Here is an 18,548-nt window from a genome sequence, read left to right on the forward strand (position 1 = left end):
AAAAGAACTTATCCAAGGTCTTTATGACCTTGCAATCCGGCCTCTCATTCAAAATTTAGTGCTCTTAAGTCTTCATTAAGGTGTTACTACAAAAAACATGACAACCCACTCAACTTTAGGTCAACTTTAATTAAAAGAACAATTTTCATAATGAACCAAAATTGGCCTCATCTACAATTCACACATATTGGTCTGAATTTGGTTCTGTAGAGCAAAATAAGTTTTTCTTTCTTCCACTTAATAATCTTTCAAAATTTTGTTAACATTTTATTTAGTGGTATAAGTTATGGGAAAAACATGTTAAATTTACAGAGGAAGACTTTGGCCAAGGTCACCAATATAGCAAACAGAGCTGGGGTTTGAAATATAATATTAAAACTAGTGTAGTTTTCGGTCCCTTCTCTGAATATTTTTGAATGCAAATAATACTTCCAGAATTACACTAGAAATCAAGGATATTGAAATAATTTGTCAAAATATTAAAAACAAAAATAAAAGTTCAAGGACTCCAGATTAAGAACCTCTAACCTGAGAGTCCTTGGAACTTCAACCAAACTCTCCCTCTTCACCTCCATCTCCTTCACTTCTCTGGCTTCCTTCAAGTACCAACTGAAATCCTGCCTTCTACAGGAAGCCTTTTCTTATCCCCTTAATTTCAGCCCCTTCCCTCTGTGGATAGTTTCTGGTTCATCCCGTACATAGCTTATTTGTACATAATTGTTTACATGTCGGCACCTCCTTTAGACAAAGAGCTCTATCTTTTATAGCTTTCTTTGGATGCTGAGCACTCTGCCCAGTACCTAGATCCCAGTAATATATTAATAAATGGATAGACCTGGAAGTAATGTTAGTCTTTACAACCCTTCTCAGATGGACGAGTCCTTCCCACGCCTGTTCCTGGTCCTTCTGTCTCTGTTAAATTGATTGGTTTAAAAATGCGCCGTTGGAATCCCTCTAACTTCTAAAGCACCTACTCAAACTCAGATTTCACAGACCAGCATCAGGCCCCGGGGGCTGAAGTCTACGGTTATTTGCAGAATAGTGACTTTTTTACTCTTCGAGGTGTTTTTGCCAGAGCATGAGAGTCCCGGGAGCCAGCAAAGCACAAGTGGTTCGCTAACTACCCCGCCTCACCCGGTACAGCGTGAGCACCACGAGGTGCACGGTCCCTCGGCCTTTGCTGCTCTCACCCATCCGCGCGCCAGGGCCCCAGCCCCGGCATTTGAAATTCCTGCGCGTGTCAGTGGCAAGCAGCCAACAGGAAAAAAGGAAGCGGGCCTGGGAGTCGGGTGTGTGTGTAGGGTGGAGGGCCCTGGGCTGGGAACCCTGCTAGGGAGCCTGTGACGTATTCCTGGAGGGCGTGGTCCACCGAGGCCCCTCCCCTATACCTCCTCCTCCCCCTCCCCCCTCCCTCCCTCGCCCTCTCTCTCGGGTCGGGGTTACATGGCGGCGACTGCGGCAAAGCGAGAGCCTTGGAGACGCCGCTGCCGCCAACACCGCCGGAGACCGGAGCCGACCTTAAGGGCTGTCTGCGGGCCCTGCACTGCCTCGATGAGTCGGAGAAGTCCCGTGAGTGTGTTCGGTGTGGCGGTGGGGACTGAGGGCCGCTGGGAAGGTGGGGTAGGGACAGGCGGCTGGCGAGAGGCGGGGGAACAAGACACCGAGTCCAGGAGGGCCCGACGGTGCCGATGGTGGTCGTGGTGGCGGCCGCGAGGCCGGTTCAGCTCTCTTTTCTCCTTCCCTCCTCTTCCTCTTCCTCCTCCATTGTGTGTGACCCTCCCTCCGGCGGCGGCGGCGGCGGCGGCGGCGGCGGCGGTGGTTGCTGCCGCTTAACAAAGGCGCTTTTGTTTCGTCTCTTTCCCGCCGCCCCTCCTCCAGCTCCCTCCTGTGCCCTGCCCAGCCTGGCCTCTCTAGCCAAGCCATGTCCTTTCCTCCCTCGGAGCCGGACCGGCCTGGACCGGCCTGGGTCGAGGGCGGGGGGGTGCAATCCGCGTGCTGCTGCCCGGTTTCGCCCTCTTCCGCCCCGCCCCCCACCTCGCGTCCTGCGGAGCTGGGGAAGCTGATTCCGCGGAGTGGGGGGCGCCGCCCGCTCCTCCCACTGCTGGGGTGGGGGGACCGGGAGTGGGAGAGGCCGCCGCCGGCTGGGGATAAGGGGCGACGTACATCCCTCGCCCCCTTTTTCCCGCTTCGGGGGTCCCCTGACTCCTCTCTTTAGTGATCCCAAGGCACCTTGGCGGGGGGCGGCCCCAGGACTGGTCCTCGCTGTCCTAGGGACTTACATTCTAACAGTGCCCCGGGACCTTATGGCCCTCCCCTGTCCTTCGGACTTGGAGACCCCTTCTCTACTTGGGAACTAGGTTCTCTCCCCAGTCCCGGGGGCTTAAAGTTCCCCGCTGCCTTCGTACTTATGGTTTTTCCCAGCGCCCTTCTGACCTGGAAAACTTGATGATCCCTCCTGTCCCGGGGATTTAGAGCCCCCTTTAATATGGAAAATTATGTTCTCCCACTGCTCCAGGAACTCCCCGTATTGCCTCGGGAACTTGGGGTTTCCTCCCACTGGCTCGGCAACTCGCGGACTCTTTCTGCGCCAGGAACTCTTGAGTTCCCACTGTTTGATTGAAGACCTGTCCCCTCCCCCATTCCCAGGATTTAGGGTCTCCTCTACTGACGCTGGGACGGGGCGCCGCCCCCATTCCCTTCTTTCTCCCCGGAACTTGGCTTTTCTGTCACTCTTGCTCTTAGAGAGGGGGGCATTCGACTTCTCACCCTCTCCTTAAGGGCGGAGATTAGAATAGTTTGGGGTTTGTAGGTGGCCCCCCGGAGGGGGAAATCCCAGGGACGGTTTGTGGTGCTGGGTGAAAGAGTGTGATGGGGGCCTCTCACGCCTTCCTGGCATTTTGCTGGTCGAAATAGTTTCCCGGATCTCTCCTCTCCCCACCCCTCTGGTGACTCTGCCTCAGCTGACTCCTACGAGGCTAAGGCACCCGAGGACTTGATAAACTACGTAGCAGTTGCTACATAAAAAGTTGTCTGAAATCTCAAGTTACTAATCTAGGCTATTCTGGGGTTCTGTAAAGGCGATTTTGTATTTGTTTTCAAATTTTCTTGTATATTCCAAGACACTTGTACTTTCTTTTCTGTGTAGAGTGGTAGTTTGTAGACAGATCAAAATTTTTAAAAATCTACTTTTGTTAATTCTGTGAAATTCAATCGAGTTAGTGTATCCTCATCATCTTATTTTTGACCCATGACTTCCCTGAGATGCACTGAAAAATACTGGAGTTTTGACTTCATTTAATTGCAACCGGTAAGGATTGTTTAGGGTAAATAAAAAGAATTTTTTTTTCCTTTTGTGCACTGTTTGAGAAAGATTTGGTGAGGGGAAATAGTAAACTGTATTTAGGAACACAGTAATGGTAGAGAGTGGTGTGGAACTGCTAAAATGATTGTTTTAAAAGGTCATTTTCAGCTTTGGTGTTATCTGTTAGTTTTTGGAAGAGAAAAGTTAATGGGGAATGGAGTAGCATCAAACTTTTTAACTAGACTGCAATGTCAAACAACTCATCAAATTGACCGGTCTTTCTAACCTGTTTTTTTAAAACAAATTCTGAATTGATTCATTTCTCTTTTTTTTGAGTTTATTAATCACAAGCATAATTTTCACAATGGGATTCTTTGATAGAATTGTTTGACTAGAAGATTGAAGGATCCAGAGCAGAGCACTTGAAGGAAACTTCTTAGACTTGTGTTTTCTTTCCTTCCTCAATCTGAAAAAGGCTTAAAACTTATTTGTTTTAGTAAGAAGTTATAAAAAGCAAAACAAGACAAAAAAAAACCTTTTAGATCAGAATATGCAATACTATATTCTTGTTTTGCTTTTCTAAATGCACTTTTTTAAAATTTAAAAATTTTTTAAAAATTTAAAAAAAGAAATTTAAGACCGACTGCTCTTAAAATAAGCTAGGATATATGCCAGATTTGAGAATGCCAGACTTTGTTCCTCTATATGTTAATGTAAGGAGAAATTTTAGAAAATAGAAACCTGTAAGTAAAATACATTTGTTGATTTCAGATGTTCAACCATTGCAGAAGATTAGAATTTATTTCAATTTCAATTGAATATCCACTTGTTAATTATAAACTATATGTAAAACTCTGTCCCTTGAAAGGTAATAGATAAAAACAATAAGAAACATAATTTCCTTCCTCTCTTGGGAGTTTAACAATCCCCCCACCTTCTTCAAAACTGAAATAGATCCTGAAATAGATCGACTTCTTTCTTTGATGTTATTAAATCTTTACCAAAAGAATAAAACTATCTCCTTTCTCTCCCCAAACCGCTAAACAATCCAATCCAACCACCAAGAAATTTTCTTTCTAAGTGGAAGGAATGTTTTTTATTTTATGAATTTAACAACCTTTAAAAGTTTTGCATTGTTTTTACATATGCATTAATTCTGAGAATTTTCATAGGCTGGAAAAGTAGCATTTGCTGACTCAGTGCACATTTTTTATTATGAGAGTTTAGTATAAGAGGGAGTTTAGAAGAACAGCAAGTTTTGTGAGTTCCATGATGACTCAGCCTGACTGCTGACTGCAACGTGGCTCTTTTTTTTTCCCTCTCCTTTCCAAGTATACTCTATTTTATTTAATGAGGCTAAAATTGTTCAAAATGCATAATATTTCTGGTGCTATTCTAAAGAGAGAAAGTTACCATTTTGTTCATGAAGTGATTTTGTATTTGATTCGATTTAACGTTTTATAACATGAAATGGGTTTTTGAATCTTTGTTACCTTAAGTCAGTGTAGTTTTTTTCCTAAAGTACTAGATGCTCAAATGTGGAGTTTTGACATCATTTTAAAAAGAGATTTTTCTAACGGTTTACTGGTGAGGTTAATTGGTTCAGCCAGTAGTATTTTGAGAGATTTGTTAGTTTATTAAACTGACTTCATTTATGTTTTTACTGTTTGTATATCTTTTGTAATAACATTTACTTAGAAAGAAATAATTATTTTAAGGGTTTCAAGAATGAATCAGAAATATAACTAAACATAAGATTTTCAGTTTAATTAAGTCTATTAGAGTAACCTATATTGGATTACTTGCTGTCTAGGCGGGAGAGGGAGGGAGAAAAATTTATAACACAAGATTTTACAAGCATAGTTGTTGAAAAACACTGCATGTATTTTGAAAAATAAAACTTATTTTTAAAAAAAGTCTAATAGAACAATGCCAAATTTGACAAATACTTGTCAGCTTTTAATTTTCTTATATAATGAATAGTATTTTAAATAGATCAGCATGATAGCCACTTAAAACTTTTTCATCTGTCAGTATTTCATGATAGGCTGTTTAGCATACTGTTCCAAAATTAGGGCTTAAATTGGAGTTAAGTAACAAGATACAGCTTTGACTGACTTGAAAACTCAGTGTTTAGTATGTTGGCTTAAAACAAGATTAGCAATAAGATTTAAGGCAGATGATTTTGTGTCCTCCCCTTTTGTTTTACATATTAAAGGATTTTAAAAATTGATTTATTATCATTAAAATATTGTATTAGGAATTACTGGACTTTGTTTTGGGTCTAATTTTTAAAAATATAATTTGGCAGATAGACTTTTAAAAAACTTGAAATTTTTATATGTAAAATCTGTATTAACATATAGGGGTTTTGCTTTTGCAGTTTTTGTATCACCTATATTAAGCCTAAATATTTAAGGTGAATTTACACAATATAGGAGTAATCAGCAATTAGTAGAGGGCCACAGATAGTGGGGGAACTCTGGGTAAGGTATAAGACCCTTCTGTCCAGAGGGAACCTGTTGACCATGTCTGGTTTGGCTCCCCATTTGCTTTTGGAGAGTCTCACTCTTCTTGAGAAGTCAGGGAGGGTGGGGACCACCTGTGTTCTATGTGAAGCAAGTGATACTTACTGTAAGATACATTTACATATCAATAGCAGGGTGCTTATAGTTAGCACTTGCTCAGTGTGATGTGATGATGTTGTCATACTGAGGTATTTAAGGACTGAGAGGATTGGAAATAAGGACACTCCATCTTTGAACCATTCTCCTGGGTCACTTGCCTTCTTCATTCCTCCACTAAGATCAAGGACTTGGCTGGTCTTAGCTGGTCCTGAGGTCTTCCAAAGAGCTAGTTCGAACTGTATATTTTGGCATCCCAATTTGGGAGTTCTAGAAAACACACTACATTTTGGTGCTGGAACGGGGACATCCAGAAAAACACTAGACTCTGGTATATGTAAATTTATGTAAAAGTACAATGAATAGCAGTGAAATATGTACAATCCTATTTATTTGATAATTGCCAGACATCTGTTTTGTTCAGGATGTTAGCCTCTTTATTGTTTATCCTTTTGTTAGATTTGTCTAGTCTAATGGGCCACACTGAAGACTTCAACTATTCAATTTTGTTATCTATTTCTCCTTGTTATTGAATTAATTTTTAAAGTAGCTAGATTCTATGCCATGGAGGGGGGGGAGTGTATGTGTTTTTGTGTTTACATACATGTATTTACATAGATTATGTACATATGGCTCCCCTATCACAAGCATATACAAAATTGATTAGGTCTTCAGGTTCTTTTTATGTTGTAATATATTTTGTTTTTAGAAAAATCTTAGCACCTTCAAAACTAGCTCAGCTGGTTTTCTTGGAAGGTGGGTGACTTCTATAACAGTGTTACAAGTTCTCTCTAACAATATCATCTTGTGAATGCTGTATTGCTAAAGCTTAATGGGCAAACCCGGAAAGGTTCTGCAGCAGTTTCATTACTCTTAATTTTGGTAAAGTTATTAGAATTAGTTAATGATACTTTCAAGTGGAACTTCTTATGGAATTGTTTATCTTTTTTATACAACTGGAGACAATACTAATGGTTGGGTGTATTGGATGGCTAGTGAGCCATCCTCACCCATTACCAGGGCAATTAGGTGGCAGAGTGGATAGATTGCCAGTCCTGGAGTCAAGAAGATTCCTTTTCCTGAGTATAAATCTGGCCTCATACACTTACCCTGAGCAAGTCATTTAACCCTTTTTAACCTCAGTTCCTTATCTGTGATGGCAAACCACTCCAATATCTTTGCCAAGAGAACCCTAAATGGGATCAAAGAGAGACTGAAAAGATTGAAACAACTGAATAACGCAATCTATTAAAGAGATATACTTCTAAAATTATATTGTAACTCTACTGAATTTTAAAAATTTTGTATTCCTCCTCCTTCCCTCCCCCCCCTTCAGCGATCTCTCACCCCACCCCACCCTACCTTACTTCTACCCCTTTCCTGTAAACATGCTGTGTCATGCTTTTGCTTAGATTGTTCTCTCTGCCTGGAGTTTTTTTTTTTTTTTTTTAAACCTGAATTTGTGTTTTGATATATATAGAGAAATCCTTCCATTAATTCAGATCAGAACCTGCTTTGCAGTTGTGTTTAAGTGATTTTATTATGCTAGGCCCAGTTCTGGTTCTGTTTATCTTTGAACATTTCCTGCCCATTTCAGCTCTCACTGATCCTCCCCATTTTTCAGAATTTTTATGACTGGTCCAGTTTTCTACAGCACTTTATAGTCTGTCACAAAACTTAGTGTTTCATTGTGTTCTGAGGTTGTACTAGTTCATATTATTTCACATGAGTCTTGCTTCCTATTTTTGCTAAAAGCTTGGGTGATTGATTTAGTCTCTTGTGAATCAAGAATAAAGTAGTTTCGGACAATTACATTTATCCCTGACTTGAATCCTTGAGAAAACCATAGAATTTTCAAGGGATTTGAAAAGCTATAAATTGGCAATACGGCAGCTGTGATGAAATCAATAACACCTTACACATATGTATTATTATTTTTCAGATGTAGATAGATGTAATTAAGAAAAAACATGACAAAAAACTGAATTTATTGATGATTTAAATGAATTCATATCTTAATAGTTATGGATGCCAGTTTACTAAAATAGTTTCATGGGATCATTGATTTAGAGCCAGTAGGGGGTCTTAGAAGCCATTATTATCCAATCCCTTTATTTTACAGAAATGGAAACATTCACCACTTGCTAAATGTCACACAACTAGTAAATCTCTGAAATAGGATTCAAAACTACGTCTTTACACTCTCAAGTCCAAAGCTCCATGCCATTTAGATTTTTCCTGTAAACTGTAATTTCTTCTCCACTACCTCCTCTTTCTTTTTCTACTTCTTTATTCTCTTCCTCCCTCTCTCTCCTCCTCTTCCATCTTTTGTGTCTACTTTATACCTAAAATATTTACATTATCTTGTCCAGCTCCATCATTCTGCCTAGGAAGAAATTGAGACCCAAAGATATTAAAGAATTTACCCAAGATCAAGAAGCTGATAAGTAGTAGTACCCTTCCTTAAAAAAAAATTGTAATGATTTGCTCTTACCTCTGAAATTTATTGTATTGCAATTATAGAGAGGAATTTGTTTGATTTTGATGAACATGTATGTATTATCTCTATATATAATTTGTGTATGTATATTCTCTGAAATACTTAAAAATTAGGTTTGTAATTTCTATTCTATATTTCTATCATTTCATTTAGCTTGAATATCTTAAAGTAGTTATTTACATAGTTTTAATTCCTTTACCCCTAAAAATCAAATATTCAGTAATTATTAATTTCTTGAATGTATGGACTTATTTTTTCATTCTTGGAGCCTCAGTTGTTTAATTAAATGATTGTTAAATAAGATTTATAGTCAGCTACTACATGTGATTTTAAGAAATTATTGTTAATTTAAACACCAAATAAAAGGAGCGTTTCTATATACCACATAGAACAGGAGATTGTACACAAAATTGAATCTATTATATACAACTTGATTTTCCTTTTAAATATATAATGGAGATTTAACATGTAGTTTTGAAAGTTGAATGCTTGGGTTTCCTTCTGGCTTTCTTACCTCTGTTCCTTTATGTTCATTTAAAAAAATGATTCTCTGATTCTCCTCCCTTTTTTTGGGGGGGAGGAGAGGTTGCAACTGAATCATTATTCTCTCCTCCCCTACAAACCTCACCCAAACCTTTGTAATTAATATATAGTCAAGCAAAACAAATTCATATAGTGGCCATGTCCAAAAATGACTTTTTCTACATCTTGAATACATCAGCTCTTTCAGAAGGTGAGTATCATGTTTCATCATTGGGCCTCTGGAATAATGTTGATTGTTGACAATTTTAAAATCTTTAAAAGTTACTCTTTAGAATATTTTTATTTTATTTGTTGTTTTCCTGGTTCTGATCACTTTATTCTGCATTAGTTCATATAAGTCTTCTCAGCTTTCTCTGAATGCTTCCCTTATGATATTTCACCAAATATATCTATTTACACTACACATTGCTACATCTCTTTGGGTAGGCTGTCAGATAGCAAAATGGAGAGAAAGTATGTATACATAATCCCCCAAATTTTTGTGGGTTAATTATTTAATACACTTTTCAAAAACCATAATTATTGCAGTGTTTTTTCTCTTTCTCCCATGTGGGTCTTGTTGCTGTTAATAGTGAAATTATGATATTGTTGAATTAAGCTTCTCTTCTTTCCCTCTCTCCCCAATTTTATATAACTAACAGTGGGCATTTAGTAACTTAGAAAGGAGAAGGGGAACATCAACTGATTGATGATCATTGTTAGTATGATTCATCTTTGGTAGTTATTCCATCTTTTTCTTTCTCACGCATATTTTATTATGGATTTAGCAAGGTATCATGTATGCTGGGAAGAAGCAGCTTTAGTCTGTCTTGTTTCCAGTTAGATCCTATGCTGTACTAGGATCTGTTGAGTGAGAATCTAGACGTGCTGTTCTGTATAGACTTGCTTAGCATGATTTTGCTGTCTCTCTCACCTTGTATAACTCGAGAAACTAATGCAATTATGTAAGCTTTGATGTTTAAGCTTGAAAGTTATGCAGGTTGCACAAGCTATTACACTATTATGACAGGTTGTTGATAGTAGTGATAGAAAGGTCTTGGTAGCTCTGTAACTTTTAAGCTTGCACAATGTTGATTTTTGAACTCACTAACATGACCTTTCAGAATGTTGTGTTATATAGTTTTCTTATTATCACTCTTTCGTTCATAATACAGACTTAATTGCATGGACACCAGGACCAAGTAAGACTACAGTGTATCTGATTGTCCATCACATTGGATATTGCCAGCCACACTCATATCCAAGGCAAAGCCGAGTTACTCTTTCATCTTAAAACTTTCTGAGCTGAGGTTTTTCAGGATTTCTAGGAAAGAAAAGAGAGTGATACATAATTGCCTGAAGAAACTTTATCGATATCCTTTATTGGATCCATTGTCTCTTTAAGGTCAAATGAGGCATACTTAATAGATAGGAAAAAAGAAACAATTCTGCAAAATTTAAGCAACACATGAAAAAAGTGTGACAAATGTTACACACTCATAGTACCTCAGTACTCCAAAGAAATAGAGAGATGCTTTCTCATAATTTCTTTGGAATCAAGTTTGACTACTCTGGTTTCCCAGAATTGTGTTGATTTGTTGTTGTCTTTTCTGTTTACATTGTCATTATGTGTGATGTTTTCCTTGTTCTGCCTATTTCACTTTGCATTAGTTCATGTCTTTCTCTTTTTTTTGGTCATATTACATATTTTTACAGCACAGCAATGTTCTTTCATTCATGTATCACAACTTTGCTTAGCGTTTTTCCAGTTAATAATCCTCTACTTTATTCTCAATTTTCTACTAGATAAAAGGTTAATATAAATATTTGTTGTATGTAGGACTTTAAAAAAAATTCACTGACCTCTTCGGAATATACACCTAGCAGTGGAAACTCTGGATCAAAAGATAATGGACATTTCAGTCTTTTCATAATTCCAAATTACTTTCCCCATTTCACAGGCAGTTTCACCCAACTTTCCATAATGCACTCAACATTGACTATTCCCATCTTTTTCTGTCTTTACTAATTTGGTGTGAGGGGAAACTTTAAGGTTGTTTTATTTCTCTTAGTGATTTGGAACAGTGTTTCATAGAATTATTAATAATTTGTGATTCTTAAAAAATAGCTTTGTTCATAATCTATAATTTACTTAATGAGAAATGGTTTATATATTTTTTGTGGGGGGGTAGGGGGAACGGTTAGTTGCTAGCAGTTTTATTGTGCCCTTCTAATGATGGATGAAGAGCATGGTTAGAGTATAAGCAGCTTAAGAGCAGGTTCTGTGTCTTTTCTGATACTCTCTCTCTTCTGTCCCCAAATAGAATCTTCTGCTATTCACAAATGTTACCTAAACTCCTCGAATAACAGAGCTATCCTTAGAAAAAGAGGAAAAATAATACCTTAAAAAATGAGTAGGGTAGGATATGAGAGAAATGAGCAAATGGATTGTAGGGCAGAGATAGTGAAGTTCAGTGTGAAGCTATGAGAGGGAGACTAGAAATGAAGTAGTGAGAAAAACGCTAAAGTATGAATGGGAAAAGGAAAAAAAATCAGTTTATAGATTAGCTATATTCTTAGAGATGATATGCAATAGAGATTGGGAAAGGAAACTGTTATGTGTCCTTTATTTTCCTGTCTCTTGGATTTAAATTTAAATTTAGGTAAGACATGCTTAGAAATGAGGGATTAGTTGATGAGTACCAGAAATTGAATGATCAAGAGAAAAATATCTCTATGTGCTTTCATATGGTATCCAGTCATTTGTCAACTCTTGCTGATTCTTCACCACATTATCTCTTTTCAATCTCCTCTCCAATTCCCGTCCCAAGTGCTCTAGTTTCAGCCCTCATTACATCTCATCTGGATTGCTACTATAATCTGCTAACTGTGGAATCTGTTCTTTCTACTTTTCCATCTATCCTCCATACAGCTGCCATTGAAATTCCTAAAGCAGTAATTTGACCATCTCACTTCCCTGCTCAAGAAGTTCCAGTAAAACCTAGTTACCTCTAGGATCAGTCCATCAATCAGGCATGTATTAAGATTTACTAGGTTCTAAATATTGAGAATATGTTTACAGAAGTAATATAATCTCTATTATAAGGAAACTTAGAGTAAAATGCAAAGTCTTCTGTTTATTTCCATCTACTTTCCAAAATTATTTCACTTTACTTTTTAAGGTGTTTTTTGGGCCCTATAGATATCATTTCTTCTCTCTTCCCCCTGCCTTTGTACAGACTATCTGTCATACCTGAAAATACTCCTCTCTTCTGTCTGGTCTTCCTACTTGCCTTCAAGCTTTAGCTAAAGTGTCACCTCTTAAACAAGGCCTATTCCAATCTCTGCTTTCCTCCTCTCTAATTTCTCCCATCCTTGTCCCTTGCCAATGTACCCCAAGGCTCTGTCCATCGCACTCTTCCCTCTATTTTTATTAACTCCTCTGCAGTTCAGTTGTTATCATTCCAGATGACTCCTCCCCCCATATGTGAGCTCTTGTCATTCATCATCATTGCCTATGCCTATCCTTTTAATAGACATTCCCATACATGTCCAAGATAGAACTCATGTATTCACTTAAAACCACTTCTCTTACAGAACAAGATTGCCACTTTCTAGTTATCTACATTTGCAGCCTAGTATCATCTTTGATCTCTCACTCTTAACCTCTCTCCACCCCCATATACAATCAGTTGTTTATATCTCTGCAACATCTTTCACAGATGTCCTACCGCCATGGTTCAGGCCTTCATTAATTTTCACCTGAACTATAGCAAAAGCTTCCAAATTGGATTTCTCTCCCCCATTCCCCATCCATTTTCCATACTGCTACCAAAGTGTAGGTCTCGTCTTCTTATATCCACTACACAATAAATTCCAGTGGTTCTCTATTACCTCTAGGATCAAATAGGTCTTGGCTATAACTTGTTTTTTTTTTTTTTTTTTTTTTTTTTTTTGAACACTTTGAACAGCCTTATTTATTTCTTTATACAAAGGGCCTTGTGCTATACATCTGTACCAATGTCCTCCTTCCTGTTAAAATGTAAGCTCTGTTGTTATATCCTTATGACTTAGTGCACAATATTTGGTAAGTAGTAGGTTCTGAAAAAGTACTTATTGTTTAATCTATATTTTGTATTTACTTATCTTTGTGTTCTTGTCCCCTTTCCTTACCCCTCTTCTCATGCAAACTTCTTAATAGTTTGGACTATTAATAGGAAGGACTTTCCTTTTTTTCTTTTCATCCCCATGGCCTAGCCCAGTGTATGACAAAGAGTAGCTCTTTAATGCATTTTTTGAATGGATACATTCTCTAGCATGTAGCTGCCATTAACATTAAATAAAAAATTTTTAATAAGCATGCCATTTATTTAATAACAAGATTATCTAGTCAATCCTTAATTGTTACATTTAAGATGGATCTGAATTCAGAATTATTGGGTACTTAGTAATAGCAGGCTCACTAAATATTTTTATCTATTGTAGATGACAAATATACCTAACATTTACAAAAGCATTTCAATAATAATGTTCCTGCAGGGATTAGGGTAGGGGAGATGTAGAAAAAAAAATTAAGCATTATCTCTGCATCTGAGACGCAATTTCCAATATATTGGAAAGAGCAGGACAATGGTACACACTAGCTATTACTATAAGCAGGTTACTAAATCTCTCTGAGCTTCAGTTTTTTCATCTTGTAAGTAGAGATAATGGTACTTGTCTCACAGGGTTGTTTTGAGGGTCAAATGAGATAACACATCTCGTGTAAATCACTATTTAATGGCAGCTGTAGTCATAATGATGTTCCTGAGCACCATTTGGGCATCACCTGCTGAGCTCACATGCTCTTCTGTCTACTCACTAGGTTGAATTAGGCAATTGTTGATTCTGAGACTTAAGACTAGTTCATCATTTTCTCTAGGGCATTGCACAATAAAAACCTTCTTAGCTTTTGAAACCTATCTTTGATGGCTTCTGCTATGGGGACTAACCAGTTTCAATCAGAGTTTTCTGTGTAGATCTTAGGGACAAATATGTATTTTCCAGAACTATCATATAGTTCTAGATGCTCAGAACATTGAGGTGAGATGCTGTGGCATGTGAACAGGTATCCAATAACCAGGTTATATACAGTTATAATCTAGTCCTTATCTTCAAATGTAATGTGTTCTTGTTAAATTTCTCCAGTCCCTATCAAGTGTTTATCATGGGAACAGAAGTTTGCTGGATGTGTTTGCTTCTTTATGCTTTTTGTATATTTGACAATGGGATGATCAGGTTGGGGGTAAGGTTATTGTAGAGGAGGACTAAATATAAAACCATCTTTCTTTCTAAGTGAGCTCAGATGACAAGTATTAATACAATACAGCTGAATGAATCACTGGGAAAGAGTGGAAAGTAGAAAATCAATCGAAAAGAAAAGTGGAAATTCCACTAAAGTAAATAGCAAGCTGTGTAAGTGTCTTACCCAGACCATGTTAATTGAAGCTATACTTTTCTTTCTTGACTAAAGATCTGAGATAAGGGATTTCTCAGGTTGTTGGGGGTTGGGGAATCTAGTTCCTTTGGCATAAGCAAATTGGGTTGTTGTTTCTGTGTGTGTGTGTTTTTTCATTTCTGCCCTAGCACAACTTTGCATAACCTATAGGGCCTTTATAAAGAGTCCTCAGTTAGATACTGATGCAGAGCACTTTAAATGGTAGGAGAAGGAAAGGGGGGGGTGGGTCTGGGTGATGTAGGAAAAGCAGCTAGTGTCAGATCTAGAGAAGCAGCCAACTCAATTCTTGTAATTAGTTCTTTGTGATCTAGTCTCTATTTTCAAACCTCCCCAAAATTATCATTGTGGGCTTTGGCTATATGCATGTGTAATCATTTTTGTGCAAAATATTATCAAGTGTGTAGTGTTAGGGGAGAATACCAATTGCTTCTAAGCTGATTTTTGCTTTTCCTTACCTCTTTTGGGAAGCACAAATGAGTGAAGGAATTATGGGCTGTAATTTCTTAAGGACCTTGTCATACTAAGTTCTCAGATTTAGACACAGATGATTATATAATAAGGGAATCATGGAGATATGGCTGGTGTGAGTAGAAGACCTGTGAAGTAATGCTCTCTTGCTCAAGACCTCTGACTGAAGCTCAGCCATCACCACGTTCTCCTGATGGTATTATTTGCCTTACTTAGATGAGCTTATCAGCCTGAAAGGAGGCTACTTTGTGATGAGTGAGCATCTGGAAGGTGACTGTCACAAGAATAAAGATGAAGTGGTGGGCTGTGTGTTTGTACTTTAGTCTTTTGACCCTGTCTCCCACCTCCATACAGAGACTGCCAGAAACAGCATTAAAGATGTGCCTACCATATTACACTGTGACCTTGTTGGTAAGGCAAACTTCTGTGAGCCCTTAATTGTTTGAAAATTAACCTTTTATAATAAAGAGGAAATTTTTCCAGTTTTAAGTGTATATAGTTTTTTTTTTTTTTAATAGCTTTTTATTTACAAGATATATGCATGGGTAATTTTTCAGCATTGACAATTGCAAAACCCTTTGTTCCAATTTTTTTCTTCCTTTCCCTCACTCCCTTCCCCAGATGGCAGGTTGACTAATACATGTTAAACATGTTAAAACATAAGTTAAATATAATATATGTAAGTGTATGTAGCAGTGGTTCTCAACCTTTTGTTCTCAGTGTCTTCATGTTAAAAAACTATCGAGGATCCATCTGTTCAAAGAGTTTTTGTTCACATAGGTTATATTTGTAGCTATTTACTGTATTAGAAATAAAAAATAATTTTGAATTTTTAGATCCTCTGAAAGGGTTTCAGAGACCCCAACAATTCTTTGGACTACACTTTGATGACCACTGGTATATAGTTTTGATAAGAATATTCTGTAGCTGAAGTAGAAGGGCAAGCAATATAGTCTGCAGTATAATTTTACTGATTTCTTTTTTTTTTTTTTTTTCCTTTCTTTCCAGGTTGTCACAGAATAAGATGGATGGTAGCTTTGATTGTGATTGTGGTGAGCTGGAGCCACCTGATCACTAACAAAAGACATCTTCTGTAAACCAACAGCTGCCAGAGCTTCCTAGTCAAATAAACAGTAAACAAAGGAGGAAAAGAAACAAAACTAAAGTCGTGCTTACTGGCACCCTAGAAATGATGCTGCTCAGGACCAGTCCAACACTGAATGTATCTGCACTGTGAGGAGAATGTTCAGAGAAGCCTATTGTGTGCATATTTATTCACTTTTTTGTTAAATGTTAACTCGTTTAGCACAGTAAAGCTGAGTGCATAGTATGTCATTTCATTCCGTTTGAGTTTCTTGAGTGTTTTCTTTAAATGTTTGCAGAGTTGCTGCCCCTATCTTGAGCTATGGATACTGCAATCTTTCTAATTCTCAGTATGAGTTAGAGCTTACAAGCTGTAAATTTGAAGGGAACTCACCAGGCCTGGTTGGCACATGCGATGAGTATCAAGAAACCATCTTGCAGTGGAAGCAGAATTATTTTTCTCCCTTTTTGAAAGATCTTTCTTTTTGATGCCAGTTTCCTTCCGTGTTTACACAAGTTCATCAGTTTGAAAGGAAAAATAATATTAAGTGTCTCAAAATGGCAGAAAAGTTTGAAAGTCTCATGAACATTCATGGTTTTGATCTGGGCTCTCGGTATATGGACTTAAAACCGCTGGGTTGTGGTGGCAATGGCTTAGTTTTTTCTGCTGTCGATAATGACTGTGACAAAAGAGTGGCTGTCAAGAAAATTGTTCTTACAGATCCCCAGAGTGTTAAACATGCTTTACGAGAAATCAAAATTATTAGAAGACTCGACCATGATAACATTGTGAAAGTATTTGAAATTCTTGGTCCCAGTGGAAGTCAGTTAACAGATGATGTGGGCTCTCTGACAGAGCTGAACAGTGTTTACATTGTTCAGGAGTACATGGAGACAGACTTGGCTAATCTGCTAGAGCAGGGCCCTTTACTGGAGGAGCATGCCAGGCTTTTCATGTATCAGCTGCTACGTGGGCTCAAGTATATTCATTCTGCAAATGTACTGCACAGAGATCTCAAACCAGCTAATCTTTTCATTAATACTGAAGACTTGGTGCTGAAGATAGGTGACTTTGGTCTTGCCCGGATTATGGATCCCCATTATTCACATAAGGTATGTAAAAGAAAAGGATCATAGTAATCCATGTGCACCTGTGCAATAATCCATAAAAAAATTTGAGGTGAGAATCGTCATTCTCTTTGCAGCACTCTTTCCTATTTCCTAACAATCTTAATTTCCAAAGATCTTTTTATTCATGATACAACCCTATTGGGTAAATTAGGTGAGAAAGTATCCTAATATAGAGAAATAAAAATGAATGCTATCTACGTTGGGAATTGCATTGTGAGTTTTACAGACTCAAAGCAATTTTTTATTTTATCCCAGGTGTAGTTAGGGAGTTTGCCTTGACCTTTTGCTTCCATTTAAATATTGGCATTTTAGTAATTTTATTCATTGTTTGAATAGCCTCACCAAAGGAATAAAAAGAGGAAATTAAATAAATAGAAATTCCTATTATCCTTATTTTATTTTTTTTGTTGTGATAAAGAAGATTATAAAAATTAGATTTGGGCCCTTGTATTTGTGTGATATCCCCATCTCTTATTACTGAAATACTGAATGGGAAAACCTTTTTTTGCAGGTTTGAATTTCTTTTTACATACACACATGCACAAACAAAATTTAAAAATGAGTTACATTTTTCACTTATTGAGGACAATTGATAATGAATGGTTATCAATTAAATTTTCTAGTTGTATAAGTGACACAAATTTAAATCTGTTAGATTATATCTGTTCCATTAAATAGAATAAAAAGGGAAAGGATCTTCAGATAAATGCATCTGTTCTGTGATTTCATTGCTATAGAAAACTAGTAAGGAATTACTTTTACCAACACAGATCCAACATCTGCTAGCCTTAAAAAAATTTTTTTTTTCTGAATTACATGTAAAAACAATTTTTAATATTATTTTTGTAAACTTTTGAGTTCCAAATTCTCTCCTTTCTCTCTCCCTTCTTGAGAAGGCAAGGAATTTGCTATACATTATCCATGTTCAGTCATCTAAAACATACATTAACTGTATAATTGTTAGTTTTCTCCACCTCCCCCATTTATGTGTAAACATTTTAAAATATTTTTTAAAATCATGTTGGGAGACAAAAATCAGAATGAAAGGGAAAAACTGCTAGTCTTAGAATTGCCTGGGGCATTGAGACATTAAGTGACTTGCTCAGAATCATATAGCCAGTGCTTATCAATGACAAGACTTCAACCCAGTTCTTTTAGATTGAGAGGCCTTCTCTCTTTCCACTATACCACCATTACCCTTCAATTAGAACTTAGAAAAATCTCAAGTAATATCAAGCCCAGTACCCTCTATTTAAAGACATGTGAAAATGATGTAGGACATAAAGTTGTATATGCTTGAGTGGCTTCAATTCGAGAGACATCCTGGAGTCCTGTAGTAGCCTTTTTTTTTTTTTTTTTTTCAGTGTTTATCATAATGATGATCAAGAACTTCTTTCTTTTTATCCAACTAATGTATTTTCT

At 37.4% G+C, this 18,548-nt stretch overlaps 1 protein-coding gene across 3 annotated transcripts in view; it reads left to right on the plus strand.

Annotated features, from left to right (window-relative positions):
* Nucleotides 1–1,471: 1,471 nt before the first annotated feature.
* The window catches only part of MAPK6 (mitogen-activated protein kinase 6), a 50,262-nt gene continuing 33,185 nt past the window's right edge, over nucleotides 1,472–18,548 (plus strand). For all 3 annotated transcript variants that reach the window (XR_007951019.1, XM_051980665.1, XM_051980666.1), the window contains exons 1-2: nucleotides 1,472–1,569; nucleotides 15,921–17,108. Coding sequence is in view for 2 of the 3 variants with exons in the window: in XM_051980665.1 (XP_051836625.1) it covers nucleotides 16,554–17,108 (555 nt within the window). In the remaining variant the exon portion in view is untranslated. The remainder of the gene's footprint in view (nucleotides 1,570–15,920; nucleotides 17,109–18,548) is intronic.

The sequence above is a fragment of the Antechinus flavipes genome, chromosome 2 (assembly GCF_016432865.1).
Source record: "Antechinus flavipes isolate AdamAnt ecotype Samford, QLD, Australia chromosome 2, AdamAnt_v2, whole genome shotgun sequence".
Lineage (NCBI taxonomy): Eukaryota > Metazoa > Chordata > Mammalia > Dasyuromorphia > Dasyuridae > Antechinus > Antechinus flavipes.